Raw genomic sequence first — 17,105 nt, 5'->3', positions numbered from 1 at the left:
AAGGTAGAGGGAGGAGAAGGTTTGGGTGAGAACATTAGGACTTCTGTTTTGGACATGTTAAGTTTGAGGTATTGGCAGGACATCTAAGTAGAGGCATTCTGAAGGCAGGAGGAAATGCAAGACTGCAAAGAATCAGAAAGGTCGGAACTGGTGCAATGCATTTAGGAGTCACCCAAATAGAGATGGTAATTGATGCTAGGGAAGCAATTGCTTTTCTATTGGAGTGGGTAGAGAGCAGAAGGGACCCAGAAGTGAGCTCTGGGGGAGTCCAGCAGTTAGGGGGTGGGTGGCAGAAGAGGAATCTGCAAAAGACACTGAGAGGGAATGGTCAAAGAGATAAGATGAGAACCAGGAGAGGACAGTATTAGTGAAGCCAAGGTTAGATAGTTTTTCCTGGATAATGGAGTGATACACATGTTCAAGGCAGGTCAAGGTGGATTAGGATAGAGTTTGGTCTTTTGGATTTCCCAAAAAAGAGGACACTAGAGGCTTTGGGGAGGACCATTTCCACAGAGTAGGGGGTGGTGGAAGTCAGATTGCAGGGAATCAGGAAGATGGTTGAAGGACAGGAGCTGGAGGCAATGGATAGCAGGATTGGACCATGACTCTGGACAGCCAGGACACACATCAGCCTAGTGACAAATTCTCCCTCTGACATGTTTGGAAAGGAATGATTGGAGGGACATGGGGAAATAACTAGATGGTGGAGTGGGGTCATAGAATCCCTGCCCTTGAAAGATTTGAAAGTGATCTGCCCCCTCCCCACAAATAGCTTACCCTCTTTACAATACACCAATTAGGGAAATCGGTCAAGTTGGCAAAGGAGGACTGGATATAATCTGCAGAGTTCTAGAGAAGAAATCAGAATGTCCAAACTTTGCCTATCCTAACACTGACTATCTGGCCTGAGTCTAATTGGTAGAATCTAGAAGAAGGACTTATCACTAAACAAAGTTATCTTGATTCATAGCCAATATGACCAAACCTGATTTTGTCTTCCCAAGCAAATGTATGATTTTCCAAGCTTCCCTTGGTTCCACGGGGTTTGGATAATAGCTTTTCTACAGCGTACAGCATGGAACCAAATAGCAACAGGTAAATCATGAAATTACTGAGACAGTCATGATCTTTTAGCTTTATCAACCTTTTCAAGATCTCTATAGTGATAGGAACTTATTCAATCATTCATTCATTTAATCATTTATTGAGCGCTTACTTTGTGCAGAGCACTTGGAAAGTACAATTCAGCCACAAATAATAATAATGTTGGTATTTGTTAAGCTCTTTCTATGTGCAGAGCACTGTTCTAAGTGCTGGGGTAGATGCAGAGTAATGAGGTTGTCCCATGTGAAGCTCATAGTTAATCCCCATTTTACAGATGAGGTAACCAAGGCACAGAGAAGTTAAGTAACTTGCCCACAGTCACACAGCTGACAAGTAGCAGAGCCGGGAGTAGAACCCATGACCTCTGACACCGAAACCCAGGCTCTTTCCACTGAGCCACGCTGCTTCCACTGCCCGACAATCCCTGCCCGACAACAGGCTGACAGTCTAGAAGAGGTCAGATAGACATCAAAACAAGTAAACAGGCATCAATAGCATCAATGTAAGTAAATAGAATTATAGATACATACACATCATTAATAAAATAAATAGAATAATAAATATATGCATATATACACAATATATAATATTGTCTTGTTATAAACATGAAATAACACATCTCCTCTATCTGGAGTGGAAAGAGATTTTCTCTATATCTTCTCTTTCCTCACATTCTGACTGTACTAAGGGACTAGTCTCATTCAATTGTGTGATGACTGTAATCTGGCCACACACATGGATAGACAGGACACAATCAGCTTGGTGACAAATGTAACAATATAGTAAGGGACAATGTTGCTCACAAGGCCGAGGAATTGGGGGACCAATCAATAATTCAGTGGTATTTACTAAGCACTTAATGTGAACAGAGCACTGTATTAAGTACTTGGGAGTATAAGACAGAGCTGATTTACAAGTTTCCTGCCCACAACGAGCTTGCAGGCTAGAGAAATGTCACATAAGTATTGTCACCCAAACAGATACAATTCTATCATTTTAATGAGGTTATTTTCACGCCACTCCATTGGTATTATGGATGTCATAGATATCACAGTTGATGATCTCTCTCTATGTATTTCAATATCTAAAATAGATGTAGCACAATGCATCATCTTGAATGCATAGAAACAGGACACAGGGGAAACTGCTCAGCAGCAACATGGCCTAGTGGAAGGAACCCAGGCCTTGGAGTCAGAGGACCTGCCAATTGCTTGCTGTGTGACCTTGGAAAACTCACTTGACTTCTCTGTGCCTCAGTTTCCTCAACTATATAATGGGGATTCTATACAAGTTCTTCCTCCTACCATGACTGTGAGCCCCATGAGGGACAGTGACTGAATCCAACCTAATTGACCTGTACTTAGAACAGTGTTTGACACATACTAAGGACTTGAGAGATACCATTAAAAAAATAAAAGGACCATCCCTAGATGCCATTTTCAAAGATATTTTCCAAAGGAACAGTTACTGTGTGTAGAATGAATTCTACATGTTGGTGACTAGTAGCATGAAAAGGGTTAAAGAAATCCAATTCTGAAACCTTTATTAGTATGTTTTATTTGACTTTGAGGTTGTTAAGAAACTAGTTTCCTATTTAATATACACTGAACTTTTAGAAACTTAGTCACATTGATTTATCCGCCTAGCCAGAACATTCAAATAATTAACAAAGTCAATATGAGCAGTGTGTACTTTAGTTGAGTCTGAAACAGCTCTTCTTCCAAATCTCAAAAGACTGACTATAAGTGGTCTTCTCTGTTGCAATTTCATCTGTTGTAGAACTACGTTTTCCCTTCAGATTAGTTTCGATTGGTGTTCCCCATAATATTCTTTTTGAGCATTCAGATCAATATCAGAACAGCTTAGCATTAAAACCCACAGAGAAAGCATTCATATGATGTCATCAGAAATCAATGCCTACAGTTTAAATGCGACAGCAATGAAGTTAAATAAATGTGAAAGGTTCTTTTGTCTCGAAATCATTTTTTTTCCCCTTTATATCAATCCAAACAGAGAAATCATTGTTACAGCTAATTCTCTACTTTATTTACAAAGTCCTCTTCTGTGAATATTTAGGGCCTTTAATTCAGGAAGTGGAATGAAGTTAGAATGTTACGCTTTAATAATTTTATTAGAACTAAGCAGTTTATCAAACATAAATCATTCTTGTGCCATATTTTCTGTGCATTATTCTTGATCCCTATTATGATGGTTTCCAAAATAAATTTATTTACATATTTGTCTGTAAGACTAATTTTACTTAAATAAATTTCATTTATTACTGGGAAATTTTGAAGAGCCACTGATTATCAATCCATCATGCCCCCTTTGTAGATGAATATACATTATTATTCCCATTTTAAAGATTTGAAAGACATGTTTTCAAGGCATAAAACAAGCTAGAAACCTAATTGGGATAACTCTAAAGGGATCTAATTATTTTATTTTTTTCCCACTCTCTTCCCAAACCTCTTTTTCTTTCTAAGTGTCTTCTTGCATGAAACACAAAATTCTCTATGATGTAATCAATTGGTATTTATTTAGCATTTACTGCATGCATAGAACTGTACTAAGTGCTTGAAGACTACGTTCTTCAACTGGGGGCAACTCTATTATTCCAATTTCAGTTATTTTCCTAGTCCAGTAAGTCACACTATTTCTGATACCACAGAGTCAGTTGAACTTTTTTAGAGATCCTCTTGGTTGATGAATTCCCTAAAAATTGGCTTGTCAAAGCTACTATACCATCTATGAAGTGTGCTAAAGACTAGTTCTTCCTTGTTAGTAAAGAATCGGTGTTGGAAAAGGAGGCACAGTCGTACTCCTTTCACAACCAGGTCAAGGGCAGAAGGTCAGTTTTTCAGAATTGTGTACCTCACATTTCCAAGGGTATTCATTCAATTGTATTTATTGAATACTTACTAAGTGCAGAGCACTGTACTAAGTGCTTGGAAAGTACAATACAACAACAAAGAGAGACAATCCCTGCCCACAACGGGCTTATGATCTGGAGTGGAGGAAACAAAACAAGTAAACAGGCATCAATATAAATGCTCTGCACATAGTAAGCGCTAAATAAATACTATTGAATGAATGTATACGTAAGTGCTGTGGGATGGGGGGAAAAGCAAAGGGAGTGAGTTGAGGTGGTGCAGAAGGGAGGGAGAGCTGAGGAAATGGCCCTTATTCTGGAAGGCCTCTTGGAGGAGGTGTGCCTTTATTAGGACTTTAAAGGGGGGAAAAGTGAATGTTTGGAGGAATGAGGTGGGTGGGAGTTCCAGACCAGAGGTAGGACATATGCCAGTGGTCGGCGATGAGGCAGGTGAGATCAAGGCACAGTGAAAGGGTTAACACCAGAGGAGAGGAGTGTGTGGGCTGAGATGTAGAAGTAGAGAAGGGAGATGAGGTAATTAGGGGCAAGGTGATGGAGAATTTAAAGCCAATAGTAGGAGTTTTTGTTTGATATGGAAGGTGATAGGCAACTCCTGGAGATTTTTGAGTCACTTAACTTCTCTGTGCCTCAGTCCCCTCATCTTTATAATGGGATTAACTGTGAGCCTCACATGGGACAACCTGATTCCCCTGTGTCTACCCCAGTGCTTAGAACAGTGCTCTGCACATAGTAAGTGCTTAACAAATCCCAACATTATCATTATTATTTGAGGAGGGAGGTGACATGCTCTGAATGTTTCTGTAGAAAGATAATCCAGGCAGCAGAGTGAAGTATGGACTGTAGTTGGGAGAGACAGGAGGTTGGGTGGTCAGAAAGGACGCTGATGCAGTAATCCAGTCAGAATAGGACGAGAAATTATACTAATGTGGTAGCAGTTTGGATGGGGAGGAAAGGGCAATCTTGGAGACATCGTGAAGGTGAGACCGGCAGGATTTGGTGACGGTTTGGATATGTGGGGTGAATGAGAGAGTGGATTCAAGGAGGACACCAAGGTTATGGGCTTGTGAGATGGGAAGGATGGTTGTACCATCTACAATGATGGGAAAGTTCGGGAGGGAAGATAAGCAGCTCGGTCTTTGATATTTGACTTTGAGGTGGTGGAAGGATGACCTGAAGGCAGGAGGAGATGTGAGCCTGGAGGGAGGGAGAGAGAACAGGGGAAGACAAATAGATTTGGGTGTCATCTGGTTAGAAGTAATATTTGAAGCCGTGGGAATAAATGAGTTCTCCAAAGGAGTGAGTGTAGATGGAGAATAGAAGGGGACCTAGAATTGAACCTTGAGGGAATCCCTACAGTTGGGATGGGAAGCAGAGGAGGATCCTGTGAAGGAGACTAAGAATGAATGGCCAGGGAAATAAAGGGAGAACCAGGAGAGGACAGAATCAGGGAAGCCAAGGTTGGATAATGTATTGAGAAGAAGGGGAGGGTCCACAGTGTCAAAGGCAGCTGAGAGGTTGAAGAGGATTAGGATAGAGTAGGAGCCATTGGATTTGACAAGAAAGAGATCATTGGTGACCTTTGAGAGAGTGGTTTCAGAGGTATGAAGGGGGTGGAAGCCAGATTGGAGGTGATCCAGGAGGGAGTTGGAGGAGAGGAATTCGAGGTATCAAGTGTAGGTGACTCGCTCCAGGAGTTTGAAGAGGAAGGGTAGGAGGGAGATGGGGCAATAACTGGAGAGAGCTGTGGGATCAAGGGAGAGACTTTTTAGGATGGGGGAGATGTGTGCATGTTTGAAGGCAGTGGGGAAGAAGCCAATGGAGAGTGAGAGGTTGAAGATGGTAGTTAAGGAGGGAAGGGGCAATAGTTTTGATAAGGTTTGAAGGAAAGGAGTACAATGTACATGTGGAAGAGGGGGCACTTGAAAGAAGTAGGAGATCTCCTCTGGAGATGCTCCTGGGAAGGATGGGAAAGTTGAAAGGGGGGACAAGATGAGGGGGATTGAGGATGGGGAGGGGTGATTTTGGGGAGCTCAGACCTGATGATGTTAACTTTCTTATTGAAGTAGATGGACAGATTTTGGGGGGAGAGGGATGGAGGAGGTAATAAGGAGGTAGGTAGAAAATGTTCAGAACAACTGACGAAGGTGATGGGCATGGGTGTCAATAAGGGAAGAGAAATAGTTTTGCTGGGCAGAGGAGAGGACAGATTTAAGGCAAGAAAGAACAAACTTGAAGTGGGTTAGGTCGGCCTCATGTTTAGATTTCTGGCAGCAACATTGAGTGGCTCAAGCATAAAAGGGAAGGAGGAGGACAGTGCAGGTGATCCAGGGCTGTGGTTAGTGATGAGAGAGCGACGAAGGATTGAGGAGCAAGTGAGTTGAGTTGAATAGAGAGGGTGGAGTTGAGAGTATCTATTTGGTCATCAATAACGGGTATAATGGGTATGGAGACTAGGTGGGGTGTGATGAGCTGAGAGAAATGGATGGGGTTGAGAGAGCAGAGGTCTCAGTGGGGGAATAGTACAGATTTATGGGGAGGAAGAGTGTGCGTATTTGGTAACATTTTCTGGAGGAGCCTCCATAGGGATTCCACTGGGCTCCAGATCCACCATCAGTGACTTAGCATCACACCAGTCCAGGATGCATTGAGGTTGCAACATGCAGAATGTCTCACCAATCAGAACATGGGGAACACTTAACAAACAGATTTACCCACCAATCAGATTCCACCTGGGGGAACCAATTAGGCCAGAGGGTGGGAGAGGCACAATATAAATCCATGTCTTAATTGGAACAATCCAAACAATGAAAGCTTCCTGGAAGGCTCTCATTTGTTGGAAGAGTGTAGATTAGTAAACCATTGACCTACTGTGTTTACCTTCTCTATTTGGAAACATTATTTCAGACACCCCATGTGTCTTAATTTCCAAACCAATTCTGCATTGTAGGAGAAAACATTCCTATCAAAGCATCATGTCAAAATCAGACATCACACATGAAGGAGATTCCCACAGTCTCCATTAAGAACACTACCTTGATTATCCTTGACAGTGAAGTTTGAGTTGATTATGGCCTCTGGTGACATATAGAAGTAAAAATGATGATCTTCTACTGAATCATCTCCATCTATTGCACTGATCGTCTCAATTAGCTGGAAATTATAAGACGAGTGTTAATTTTTCAAAGACTCCTTAGACTGTGAACTCCATGTGAGACAGAAACTGGGTCCAATGTGATTACCTTGTAACTGCCCCAGTTCAAAACACTCTGCTTGGCACATGGTAAGCTCATAAGTACCAGAATCATCATCATCATCATCATCACTATAAGTTCCATTCCCTTTGGAAGTGCTACTAAAACATTCACATTGTTAGATATTCCAAACTATGTATACTCCCTTTTCCTTACTTTTTTAAGTAACATAAATGGGTTAGGATTGTTGACTTTCTTCTGTGTTTTCCACATTTTTGTCTGGCTTTTTATAGCTCAGGGAGAAGCATGGAATGAAAGCTTGGGTACTATGACAATTATTTTTCATGACTGTCACACCATCCTTGACCATAATTTCCAGTTTATCACACATTGTGGAAAGCAAAATGTCTCACAAGTGAACAAATGAAATTATTCATTCATTTGTCTTTGAAATTTGTGAAAAGGACTCCCAACAAGCTCATCATTGAAAATGAAAAGATCACATCCTGAAGTTATAATTTCATTTCAAAATTAAACTGATAAGAAAAAACTATCATTTTGTTTTTTCTGAGAATAAAAAAAACCACAAACTTAGCAATGTGTCCAAAAAATCACGGTTACTTTCAAGATTATAAATTAAGAGTTATCATTATAGCTTTCACAAGAAAAAAAGCAAACTTTGTCCTTGCAAATAAACAGTGATGTAAAGAGAAGGTAATCGGTACATTATTTCTCCTTAAAATGACAATTTAATTAACTTTAATTTCATGTATCAATGGTGAATAAACATTCTAATAATGGTCCATCATTAGTATTGTTTCTATTGCCAACTCTGCAGAGTGGTGTACTGAACACCTGGGAGAGTACAATAGAATTAGTAGAATATGATCCTAGCCCTTAAGAAGCTAAACTCTTGTGGGAGAGAGAAAAACTACAAATAGGAGGAAGTAGGAAATGTGGCTATGTAAAGTATACAATTAAGTGCAGAAGGAGATTGAGTATTTAAGTGATTAGAAGACATAGAACTAGTAAAGTGGTAGTTGGGGTTATAGAAACTAAGGAGCTTAGAATAAATTAACTGGGGGCCTCCTGGAAAATATGCGACTCCTGAAGGTGGTCTGTCAGATAACTATGCTGGGGAGTTCCAGGTAGTGGAGAACATGGGAGTAAGAGGTCAGGGATAGAAGAGCAAAAATGAGGCACACTGAGTAGGTTAGCTTGAGATGTTAACTAAACATTTTTTTCACAGATGAACCAAAAGGTTGACTCAATTTTATCATTTTTGATCTGTTTGTTACAAATATATTTTTCTTTAAAAGTTATAATTTCTGTTTAGTTATTAAAATAATTAAAATTTTTTTCAAGACAATTTAAGACTAACCTCACCCTGACTGTCATATCACCAAGGACAAAATTATTCAATAGTATTTATTGAAAATTACCATCCTCCCTGCCTCACAAACATGTAACTTTGGCATTATTCTCAACTCATCTCTTTTATTCAACCCATACATTCAACCAGTTATGAATTCCAGTCAAGTCTACCTTCACAATGTCACTAGAGTTTGCAGTGTTGTCACTAGAGGGAAGCAGGGTTGCTCAGTGGAAAGAGCCTGGGCTTCGGAGTTAGAGGTCATGGGTTCGACTCCCGGCTCTGCCACTTGTCAGCTATGTGACTGTGGGCAAGTCACTTCACTTCTCTGTGCCTCAGTTACCTCATCTGTAAAATGGGGATTAACTGTGAGCCTCACATGGAACAACCTGATTACCCTGTACCTACCCCAGCGCTTAGTACGGTGCTCTGCACATAGTAAGTGCTTAACAAATACCAACATGATTATTATTATTAGAGTTTACCCTTTCCTCTCCCCACAAACTGCTACCATGCTGATCCAAGCACTTACTGTTTCCTGCCCAAACAACTGCATCAGCCTCTTTGCTGACTGCCCTGCTCCTTTTATCTTCCCTATCTAGTCCATAGATTTCTCTGTTGCCTGGATTATTTTTTTCTGAGAAACTGTTCAGACCATTTTTCCCATTCTTCAGAAACCTCCAACGCTTGCTTTATTGCCTTAAAGACACTCAATATGCTCTATGCCTCACATCTCGTTACTACAACCCAAACTAATCCACACACTAGTCTTCTAATGCCAACCTACTCTCTGTACTTCAATCTCATCTACCCTGCTGCCGCCCCCTTGCCCACATTCCCCCGTGGACCTGAAACCCCTGTCCCCTTCATAATCTACAGTCCACCACTCTCCCCACCTTCAAAACTCTCCTCAAATTGCATCTCCTTCAAGAGTCCATTATCTTTCCATTATCTGCTCTCCTCTCTACATTGACTATTCACTTAGATGTGCTTAGTACAGTGCTCTGCACACAGTAAGCACTCAATAAAAACGAATGAATGAATGTGTGCCTCTTAAGCACTTTGATACTCACCCCAGCCCCGTAGCACTTGTATACATATCCTTATATGCTATTATTCCCCCTGTCTATAATTTAGTTTAGTTTCTGTCACCCCTGTAAACTGTAAGTTCCTGGTGGGTGGAGTTCCATGTCTAACAACTCTACAACTTTATTTTATTTTCCCAAGTGTTTAGTACAGTGCTTTGTGTACTGGTGCCACTTAGTAAATAAAATTGATTGATTATCTTGACAGTGCATCTTATATGAGATCTGTTTTAAATATGCTGTGACTATAATTTTGTTTTTACGTACAATTGGATACAATTGGTATTGGTGTTTAAAGTCAGGTATGCTTTGGGGGTCAGTATTTTAATGAATCTTCCTCTCCTTCTTACCAACTAAAATAGAAGATGTTTATATGGCTGTATTCCTTATATCTTCTAGACCCAAGTGACATAAAATGGCTTATTGGGTTCCTTGGATTCTGTTTCTCTCCTACAACACCTCTGATCCAGTTCATTTCTTTCCATCAATTTATGTGGTAACATTTCTTCATCGTTTTCCCTTCTTCTTCTCTCTCCCATGATCTGCATCTTTGCCCATCTGTATTTTCTCATTTTCTTAAAGTCTGATTCCTCTGTCTCCCTGTTCATCTCTCCATACATGGGTGGAACAGAAGCTGAATGTTCACTTTGTGAGATCCATATAATTTGTGTTTTATTCACATGAATTCTTGCACTAGACTATGTGATGCCAGATATCTTTAGTGAAGCTTTCTTACTCAGCTCTTTCATTAACATGTGGCCTTTCTTTTTAAAGTATGTGTTAATGGGGGTAAAAGTACTGTCAGCTGGATTTTCATGGCATGAGTGGAATGAATATTACTGTATCATGGTCTTTAATTCATCTGCTCCATCAGCACTATATTACCATATATGGAATACAAGCTAATGGGCTTAATTCTTCTCCAGAGCAAATGGAAAAAACTGCTACATTTACTCTACATGCTGGATGAGTAATTTTTAAAATGGAAATTTCTGCTTTAAATAGTGAACGCAACTTCCAAAGTAACAATCACTTCCTAGTGGATAGATATTATGCTGATGGTCTACTTAAGCTTCTCCACTGTATCATGAAGCCAATCAATCTATAAACCAATGGTATTTATTGAGTGCTTATTGTTGGCAGAGCATGAGGGACTTAGGGAAGTGCAGCAATAGTGTAGGAAAACAAGATCCTTTCCCTTAAGGAGTTTAAAATCTAAAGAGGGAAATGGACACTAAAATAAATGACAGTTCATGGGGAAAAACAGAATAAAGATAAGTCTTTAAGTGCTGTGGGAGTGGTGGTGGGTCGACTACCAAAATGTCGAGGAAATACAAATTCAAGTGCCTAGGTGATTCAGAAAGGAGGGGGGTAAAAAGGGTGGGGAGATGAGAAATTAGTTGGTGAAGGCTTCCTGGAGAAGAGATGATTTGAGTAGGGCTTTAAAGTTGGTCAGATGGAGAAAATATACGCTCTTAGACATGGAGGGAAAAATAAATCCATTGCCTTTGCATCGTGTAACATTCCTAGTAGTAGTAGTAGTAATTAGAATATGTGTTGAGCACCCACTGGTTCCAGTATAATGCATTAGGAGAGAATAAGGCATTCTACATACATCTTGTTTATACCCAAAGTAAGTCTTGTGCACAGAGATCAGCAGCTTGAGATTACAACATACAGAATGCAGGTCTTGCAGATCTCAACCCAGCATTTTCTCTACTCTTGGCTGATTTTCTGCTCCGATGTGTGTTCTGGAGACAAATTTGGGTAACCTTCCTTCCTAGGTCAATGTTTCTCCAGGCACTGACAAAAGCAAGGCTTATATGGGGAGAGGTTGGAGCCTTTCTAAAGATTGTTTTTTTTTTTTTTTTAATCTTTCAAACCACCTGGCAGAAAAATGTTTGAGAACAGAAAAGCTTGTGATTCACTTGAACTAAAATCCAGAAGGCTCCAGGAGGTTCCCCAAAGGACTGACCATTCAAAGCTTGACTGGAAGGTCTTATGTAATTTGGCGATACCAAGGTTATCTAAATGTTCAACTGAATTAGGTTGAAATTTCAACATTCGGCCTGATTCCCAATGCTCTGAAAACAGAGTTCCCCAAATATTAGATTTTGTGAATAAAATGGATTTCCACTAAAATATTGAACAAACAATAATACTTTGGCATGGATACTCTGTGTTTATCTGTGGAATAAATAATAAAGGATATGTTAACCATCCTCTCCCATCAACATCCTCAGCACAGCTTGCAATGTTCTTCTAAGCTTTTCTAAAGTTTTGAAATGTAATACTTTTTGCCCTTAGCCAAAGAAGTCGGGATAATCTAATAAAAGATAGGGAGGCTATTTGTTTCATTTGAGAAAATATGAGCAGTTCTGCTTTTAAATGAAGATATCTTTGTTGAAGCCACTAGTTTGCACGGCTGATATAGACAGAATCTGATATATATCCCTTCTGCTATCCAGCTGTTTCAGCCCAAAGGTAATGAGAAAAGCATATAACCTCCAACTTCTTCATGTGAGTTATTTCAGGGAAGGTAGAACTCTTTTGTTACCTTAACTTTGTTCTTTTCTCCTTTGCAGGCAGAGCTTTTTTCAGAAGGCCATCTTCTGAAGAAACATCTGATTTATTAAAGATGCACTCTAATTTGCCAGTGGCCTTATTACACTTTAAACCATCACTCAGGTCATATTACTGAAGCCAATTAGAAATCACACTTAAACTTCCTACATGAAAATATATCAAGGATTCAGCTAAGCTATTCCTATTCTTTAGGGGCTCTTATACTGTGTTTTTCTCTCAGAGGAAGTCCTTCTGCTTTGATGTCTCAGAATTTCTTCCATTCCAGATTGGTGCTGTTTGTTCACTATTACCCTGTTCATTATTTATGGGCATTTTTCCTTAAAACTATCTTGCTTTCTATTACCCAAGCCAAATACTCCTAATCCATAGAATTAACTGACAATTTTATAATTATTATTATGAGAGAAGGTTCTTGTGCCTGGTTCATTCACTGTTTTCTCTTGAGCACCCAAATTTTAAGAAATTACATCTTGTTGGAAACCCTTTCCACTCTCCAGTGGTATTCTAAAGGGTATAGAGTCTTGTTCCTGAGGGGAATGCAAAAAGACCTGGGTTCTATTCTAATCTCTTCTCTGATATTTGAACTGTGCTGTAGTGAGTCACATAACCTTTTGAGGCTAAGAGCTATTAAAATCTGCATTTGTGGCACAAATATACTCCTAAACAAATTTCACAGTAGTAGGAGTCAAGTGACCTTTCCCCTTCTCTACATTCTCACATTTCCTCCTGGCTTCAGCACTCCTCTAATTGGATGTCCAGTGACACCTTAGCACTTGTGTACATATTTTTTCAATGATATATTATAAATTATTTATACATATTAACATCTATCTCCCCCTCTAGACTGTAAGCTTGTTATGGGCAGGGATTGTGTCTGCTAATTCAGTTGTACTGTACTTTCCCAATTGCTTAGTACAGTGCTCTGCATATAGTAAGTGCTCAGTAAATACCACTGATTGATCGATTGATTACCTCAAAGTTAACCTGCCCAAAGCAGAAGTATTCATCTACCCATCCAAATCCTGCCCTCCACCTGTCTTCCCCATAACCTTAGACAACATCACTAACCTCTCTATCTCACAGCCTATAACCTTGGCATTATCCTTAACTCATCTCTCTCACTGACATATCCAATGTGTCACAAAATGGTATCAGTTCACTTTTACAACATCACTAAATTCCTCCCTTTTCTCTGCATCCAAACTGTTACTATGCTGATCCAAGCACTTATCATAACCCTTGACTACTGTATCAGCCTCCTTGCTAATCTCCCTGCCTCCTCTCTGCACTCCAGTCCTTACTTCATTCTGCTGCCAGGATTATTTTTTTCTAAAATAACAGCCAGTTCATGTATCTCCACTCCTCAAGAACCTCCAATGGCTGCTCAGCCATATCTGCATCGAACAGAAATCCCTTGCCATCTGCTTTAATGCACTCCATCAGCTCTCTTACTATTTCATCTCACTGAATTCCTGTTACAACCCAGCTCACACACTTCATTCATCCAACACCAACCTATTTCATCTATTTTGTCTCTGACCTCTTACCCATGTCCTGCCTCTGGCCTGGAACTCCCTCTTCCTTCACATATGACTAATCAACAATCTCCTCATCATCAAAGTTTTATTGAAATAAGCATCTTCTCCAAGCAGTTTTCTCTGACTAAGCCCTCATTTCCTCTAGTCTCTCTTCTTTTTGCATCACTTAGGCACTTGGATCTGTACTCTATAAGTACTTGACAGTCACCCTGCCCTCAGCCCTGCAGCATTTATATGCATAGCCAAAATTTATTTTAATATCTGTCTCCCCATCTATACTGTAAACTCCTTTTGGGCAGGGGTCATGTCCACCAACTCTGTTTTATTGTATTCTCCCAAGTCATTAGTACAGTGCTCTGCATTAAAATATGTGTTCTGTAGATATCATTAAGTGATTTTGTAGATAAACCCAATGCTCTTAGGACTAAAGACATGTTCTTGGTTTTAGATTTTGGCACTCCCCAAGGGACAGGGACTGTGTCTAATTCCCAACTATCTATTATTTTTCATCACTTAATACAGTGTCTTGCACACCATAACTGCTTAATAAATACAATTACTCCTGTAATTCCTCTATACTGTAAGCTCTCTGTGAGTGGGAATGTGTCTACCAACTCGGTTATAGTGTTCTCTCCCAAGCGCTTTGCACAATGCTCAGCACACGACTCAATAAATACCATCAATGATGAAGATGATACTGTCTACTCATCAATTTCCCTAAGGCTGTTAGGTTTGGAGTCATGTTTCTCACTGATGTTGGTACCAGAACAAGAAAGCCAGAAGGACTAGAGAGATGGATAGGGGGAGAAATGTGTCAAGCACATATTATTAATTCCTTGTGTGTATTAGGTGCATTTCTTGTTAAAAGTTTATCACTTTCAGCTTTCTGTAAGCCTTAAATTACCAACTGTAATAGCAGTTTTGGCTGGCTTCTCTCTGTGGGGTCCTTTAGCAAAATAGCTTACAGAATACACAAGAGAAAAATCAGAAAACTTGATTTGCACATGATGAAACAAAATGTGAGTGAACAATAAGTAGACAACATAACAGTAGGAAGAGAATATACCGAAACAATGAAATACAATCCATTTGTGGATTAATATGAAGCAGTCTTATCAGAAATAATGGGGGCCAAGTGTTATCAGGGATGAGAAAAATTGAGACAAGGGAGAAAAATAAATTTTCTTCTTTTGGACATTCATCGAACATTTTCCTCCCCTGTCCTGTTTCATTGTAAATCTTATCTTTGGGGATCTACAGAAACACTCTGGGCATGTCACCCCCCTCCTCACAAATCTCCTTTCTTGCCTAACAACCTTCATATGAAGCAAAAACTCTTCATTATTGGTTTCAAAGCTGTCCATAACCTTGTCCCCTCCTACTTCACATTATCTCCTTCTACAGCCCAGCCCACACAGTCCGCTCCTCTGCTCCTAACCTCCTCACTTTGCCTCGTTCTCACCTGTCCCACCATCAACCCCTGGCCCATGTCCTACCTCTGGCCTGGCCTCTGGCCTGGCCTCTCGGTCTCCTTTGCTGGAGCCTCCTCCCCCTCCCATCCTTTAACTGTTGGAGTTCCTCAAGGGTCAGTTCTTGGCCCTCTTCTGTTCTCCATTTACACTCACTCCCTCGGTGAACTCATTCGCTCTCACGGCTTTGACTACCATCTCTACGCAGATGACACGCAGATCTACATCTCCGCCCCTGTCCTCTCCCCCTCTCTTCAGGCTCGCATCTCCTCCCGCCTCCAGGACGTCTCCACCTGGATGTCGGTCCGCCACCTATAACTCAACATGAGCAAGACTGAGCTCCTGATCTTCCCTCCCAAACCCGGTCCTCTCCCAGACTTCCCTATCACCGTGGATGGCACGACCATCCTTCCCGTCTCTCGGGCCCGCAATCTCGGTGTCATCCTTGACTCGTCTCTCTCGTTCACCCCACACATCCTATCCGTTACCAAGACCTGCCGGTTTCACCTATACAATATCGCCAAGATCCACCCTTTCCTCTCCACCCAAATGGCTACCTCCCACTGCTACAGGTTCTCATTATATCCCGGCTAGACTACTGTGTCAGCCTTCTCTCTGACCTCCCTTCCTCCTCTCTCGCCCCGCTCCAGTCTATTCTTCACTCCGCTGCCCAGCTCATCTTCCTGCAGAAACGATCTGGGCATGTCACTCCCCTTCTTAAACAACTCCAGTGGTTGCCTATCAACCTCCACTCCAAACAAAAACTCCTCACTCTAGGCTTCAAGGCTCTACATCACCTTGCCCCTTCCTACCTCTCCTCCCTTCTCTCTTTCTACCACCCACCCTGCACGCTCTGCTCCTCTGCCGCCCACCTCCTCACCGTCCCTCGGTCTCGTCTATCCCGCCATCGACCCCTGGGCCACGTCCTCCCGCGGTCCTGGAACGCCCTCCCTCCTCACCTCCGCCAAACTGATTCTCTTCCCCTCTTCAAAACCCTACTTAAAACTCACCTCCTCCAAGAGGCCTTCCCAGACTGAGCTCCTCTTCTCCCTCTACTCCCTCTGCCATCCCCCCTTTACTTCTCCGCAGCTAAATCCTCTTTTTCCCCTTTTCCCTCTGCTCCTCCACCTCTCCCTTCCCATCCCCACAGCACTGTACTCGTCCACTCAACTGTATATATTTCCATTACCCTATTTATTTTGTTAATGAATTGTACATCGCCTTGATTCTATTTAGTTGCCATTGTTTTTACGAGATGTTCTTCCCCTTGACTCTATTTATTGCCATTGTTCTTGTCTGTCCGTCTCCCCCGATTAGACTGTAAGCCCGTCAAACGGCAGGGGACTGTCTCTATCTGTTGCCGACTTGTTCATTCCAAGCGCTTAGTACAGTGCTCTGCACATAGTAAGCGCTCAATAAATACTATTGAATGAATGAATGAATGAATGCGCCACCCCGCCCACTCACATCCACCAAACTAGCTCTCTTTCCCCCTTCAAAGCTTTACTGAAAGCTCACCTCCTCCAGGAGCCTTTCCCAGACTGAGCCCCCCCACCACCCCGACTCCCTCCCCCTTCTCTACCCCTTTCCTCCCCATAGTACTTATGTATATATGTGCATATTTATTATTCTATTTATTTTATTACTAGGTATATATCTGTAATTCTGTTTCTTTATATTGATGCTTTTAATGCCTGTCTACTTGTTTTATTTTGTTGTTTGTCTCCCCCTTCTAGACTGTGAGCCCATTGATGGGTAGGGACTGTCTCTATCTGTTGTCGAATTATACTTTCCAAGTGCTTAGTACAGTGCTCTGCACACAGTAAGTGCTCGATAAACATGACTGACTGAATGAATGAATCTTAAT

General features: G+C 41.1%; 1 protein-coding gene across 3 annotated transcripts in view; it reads right to left on the bottom strand.

Annotated features, from left to right (window-relative positions):
* The window catches only part of CDH19 (cadherin 19), a 157,346-nt gene that overhangs the window by 9,195 nt on the left and 131,046 nt on the right, over positions 1 to 17,105 (bottom strand). For all 3 annotated transcript variants that reach the window (XM_029064360.2, XM_029064357.2, XM_029064358.2), the window contains exon 10: positions 7,030 to 7,147. In XM_029064360.2, coding sequence (XP_028920193.1) covers positions 7,030 to 7,147 — 118 coding nt within the window. The remainder of the gene's footprint in view (positions 1 to 7,029; positions 7,148 to 17,105) is intronic.

Source organism: Ornithorhynchus anatinus, chromosome 5 (genome assembly GCF_004115215.2).
Source record: "Ornithorhynchus anatinus isolate Pmale09 chromosome 5, mOrnAna1.pri.v4, whole genome shotgun sequence".
Taxonomy (NCBI): Eukaryota; Metazoa; Chordata; class Mammalia; order Monotremata; family Ornithorhynchidae; genus Ornithorhynchus; species Ornithorhynchus anatinus.
Note: the sequence above shows the minus strand (reverse complement) of the source record. Positions and strands in the feature narration are given on the sequence as shown.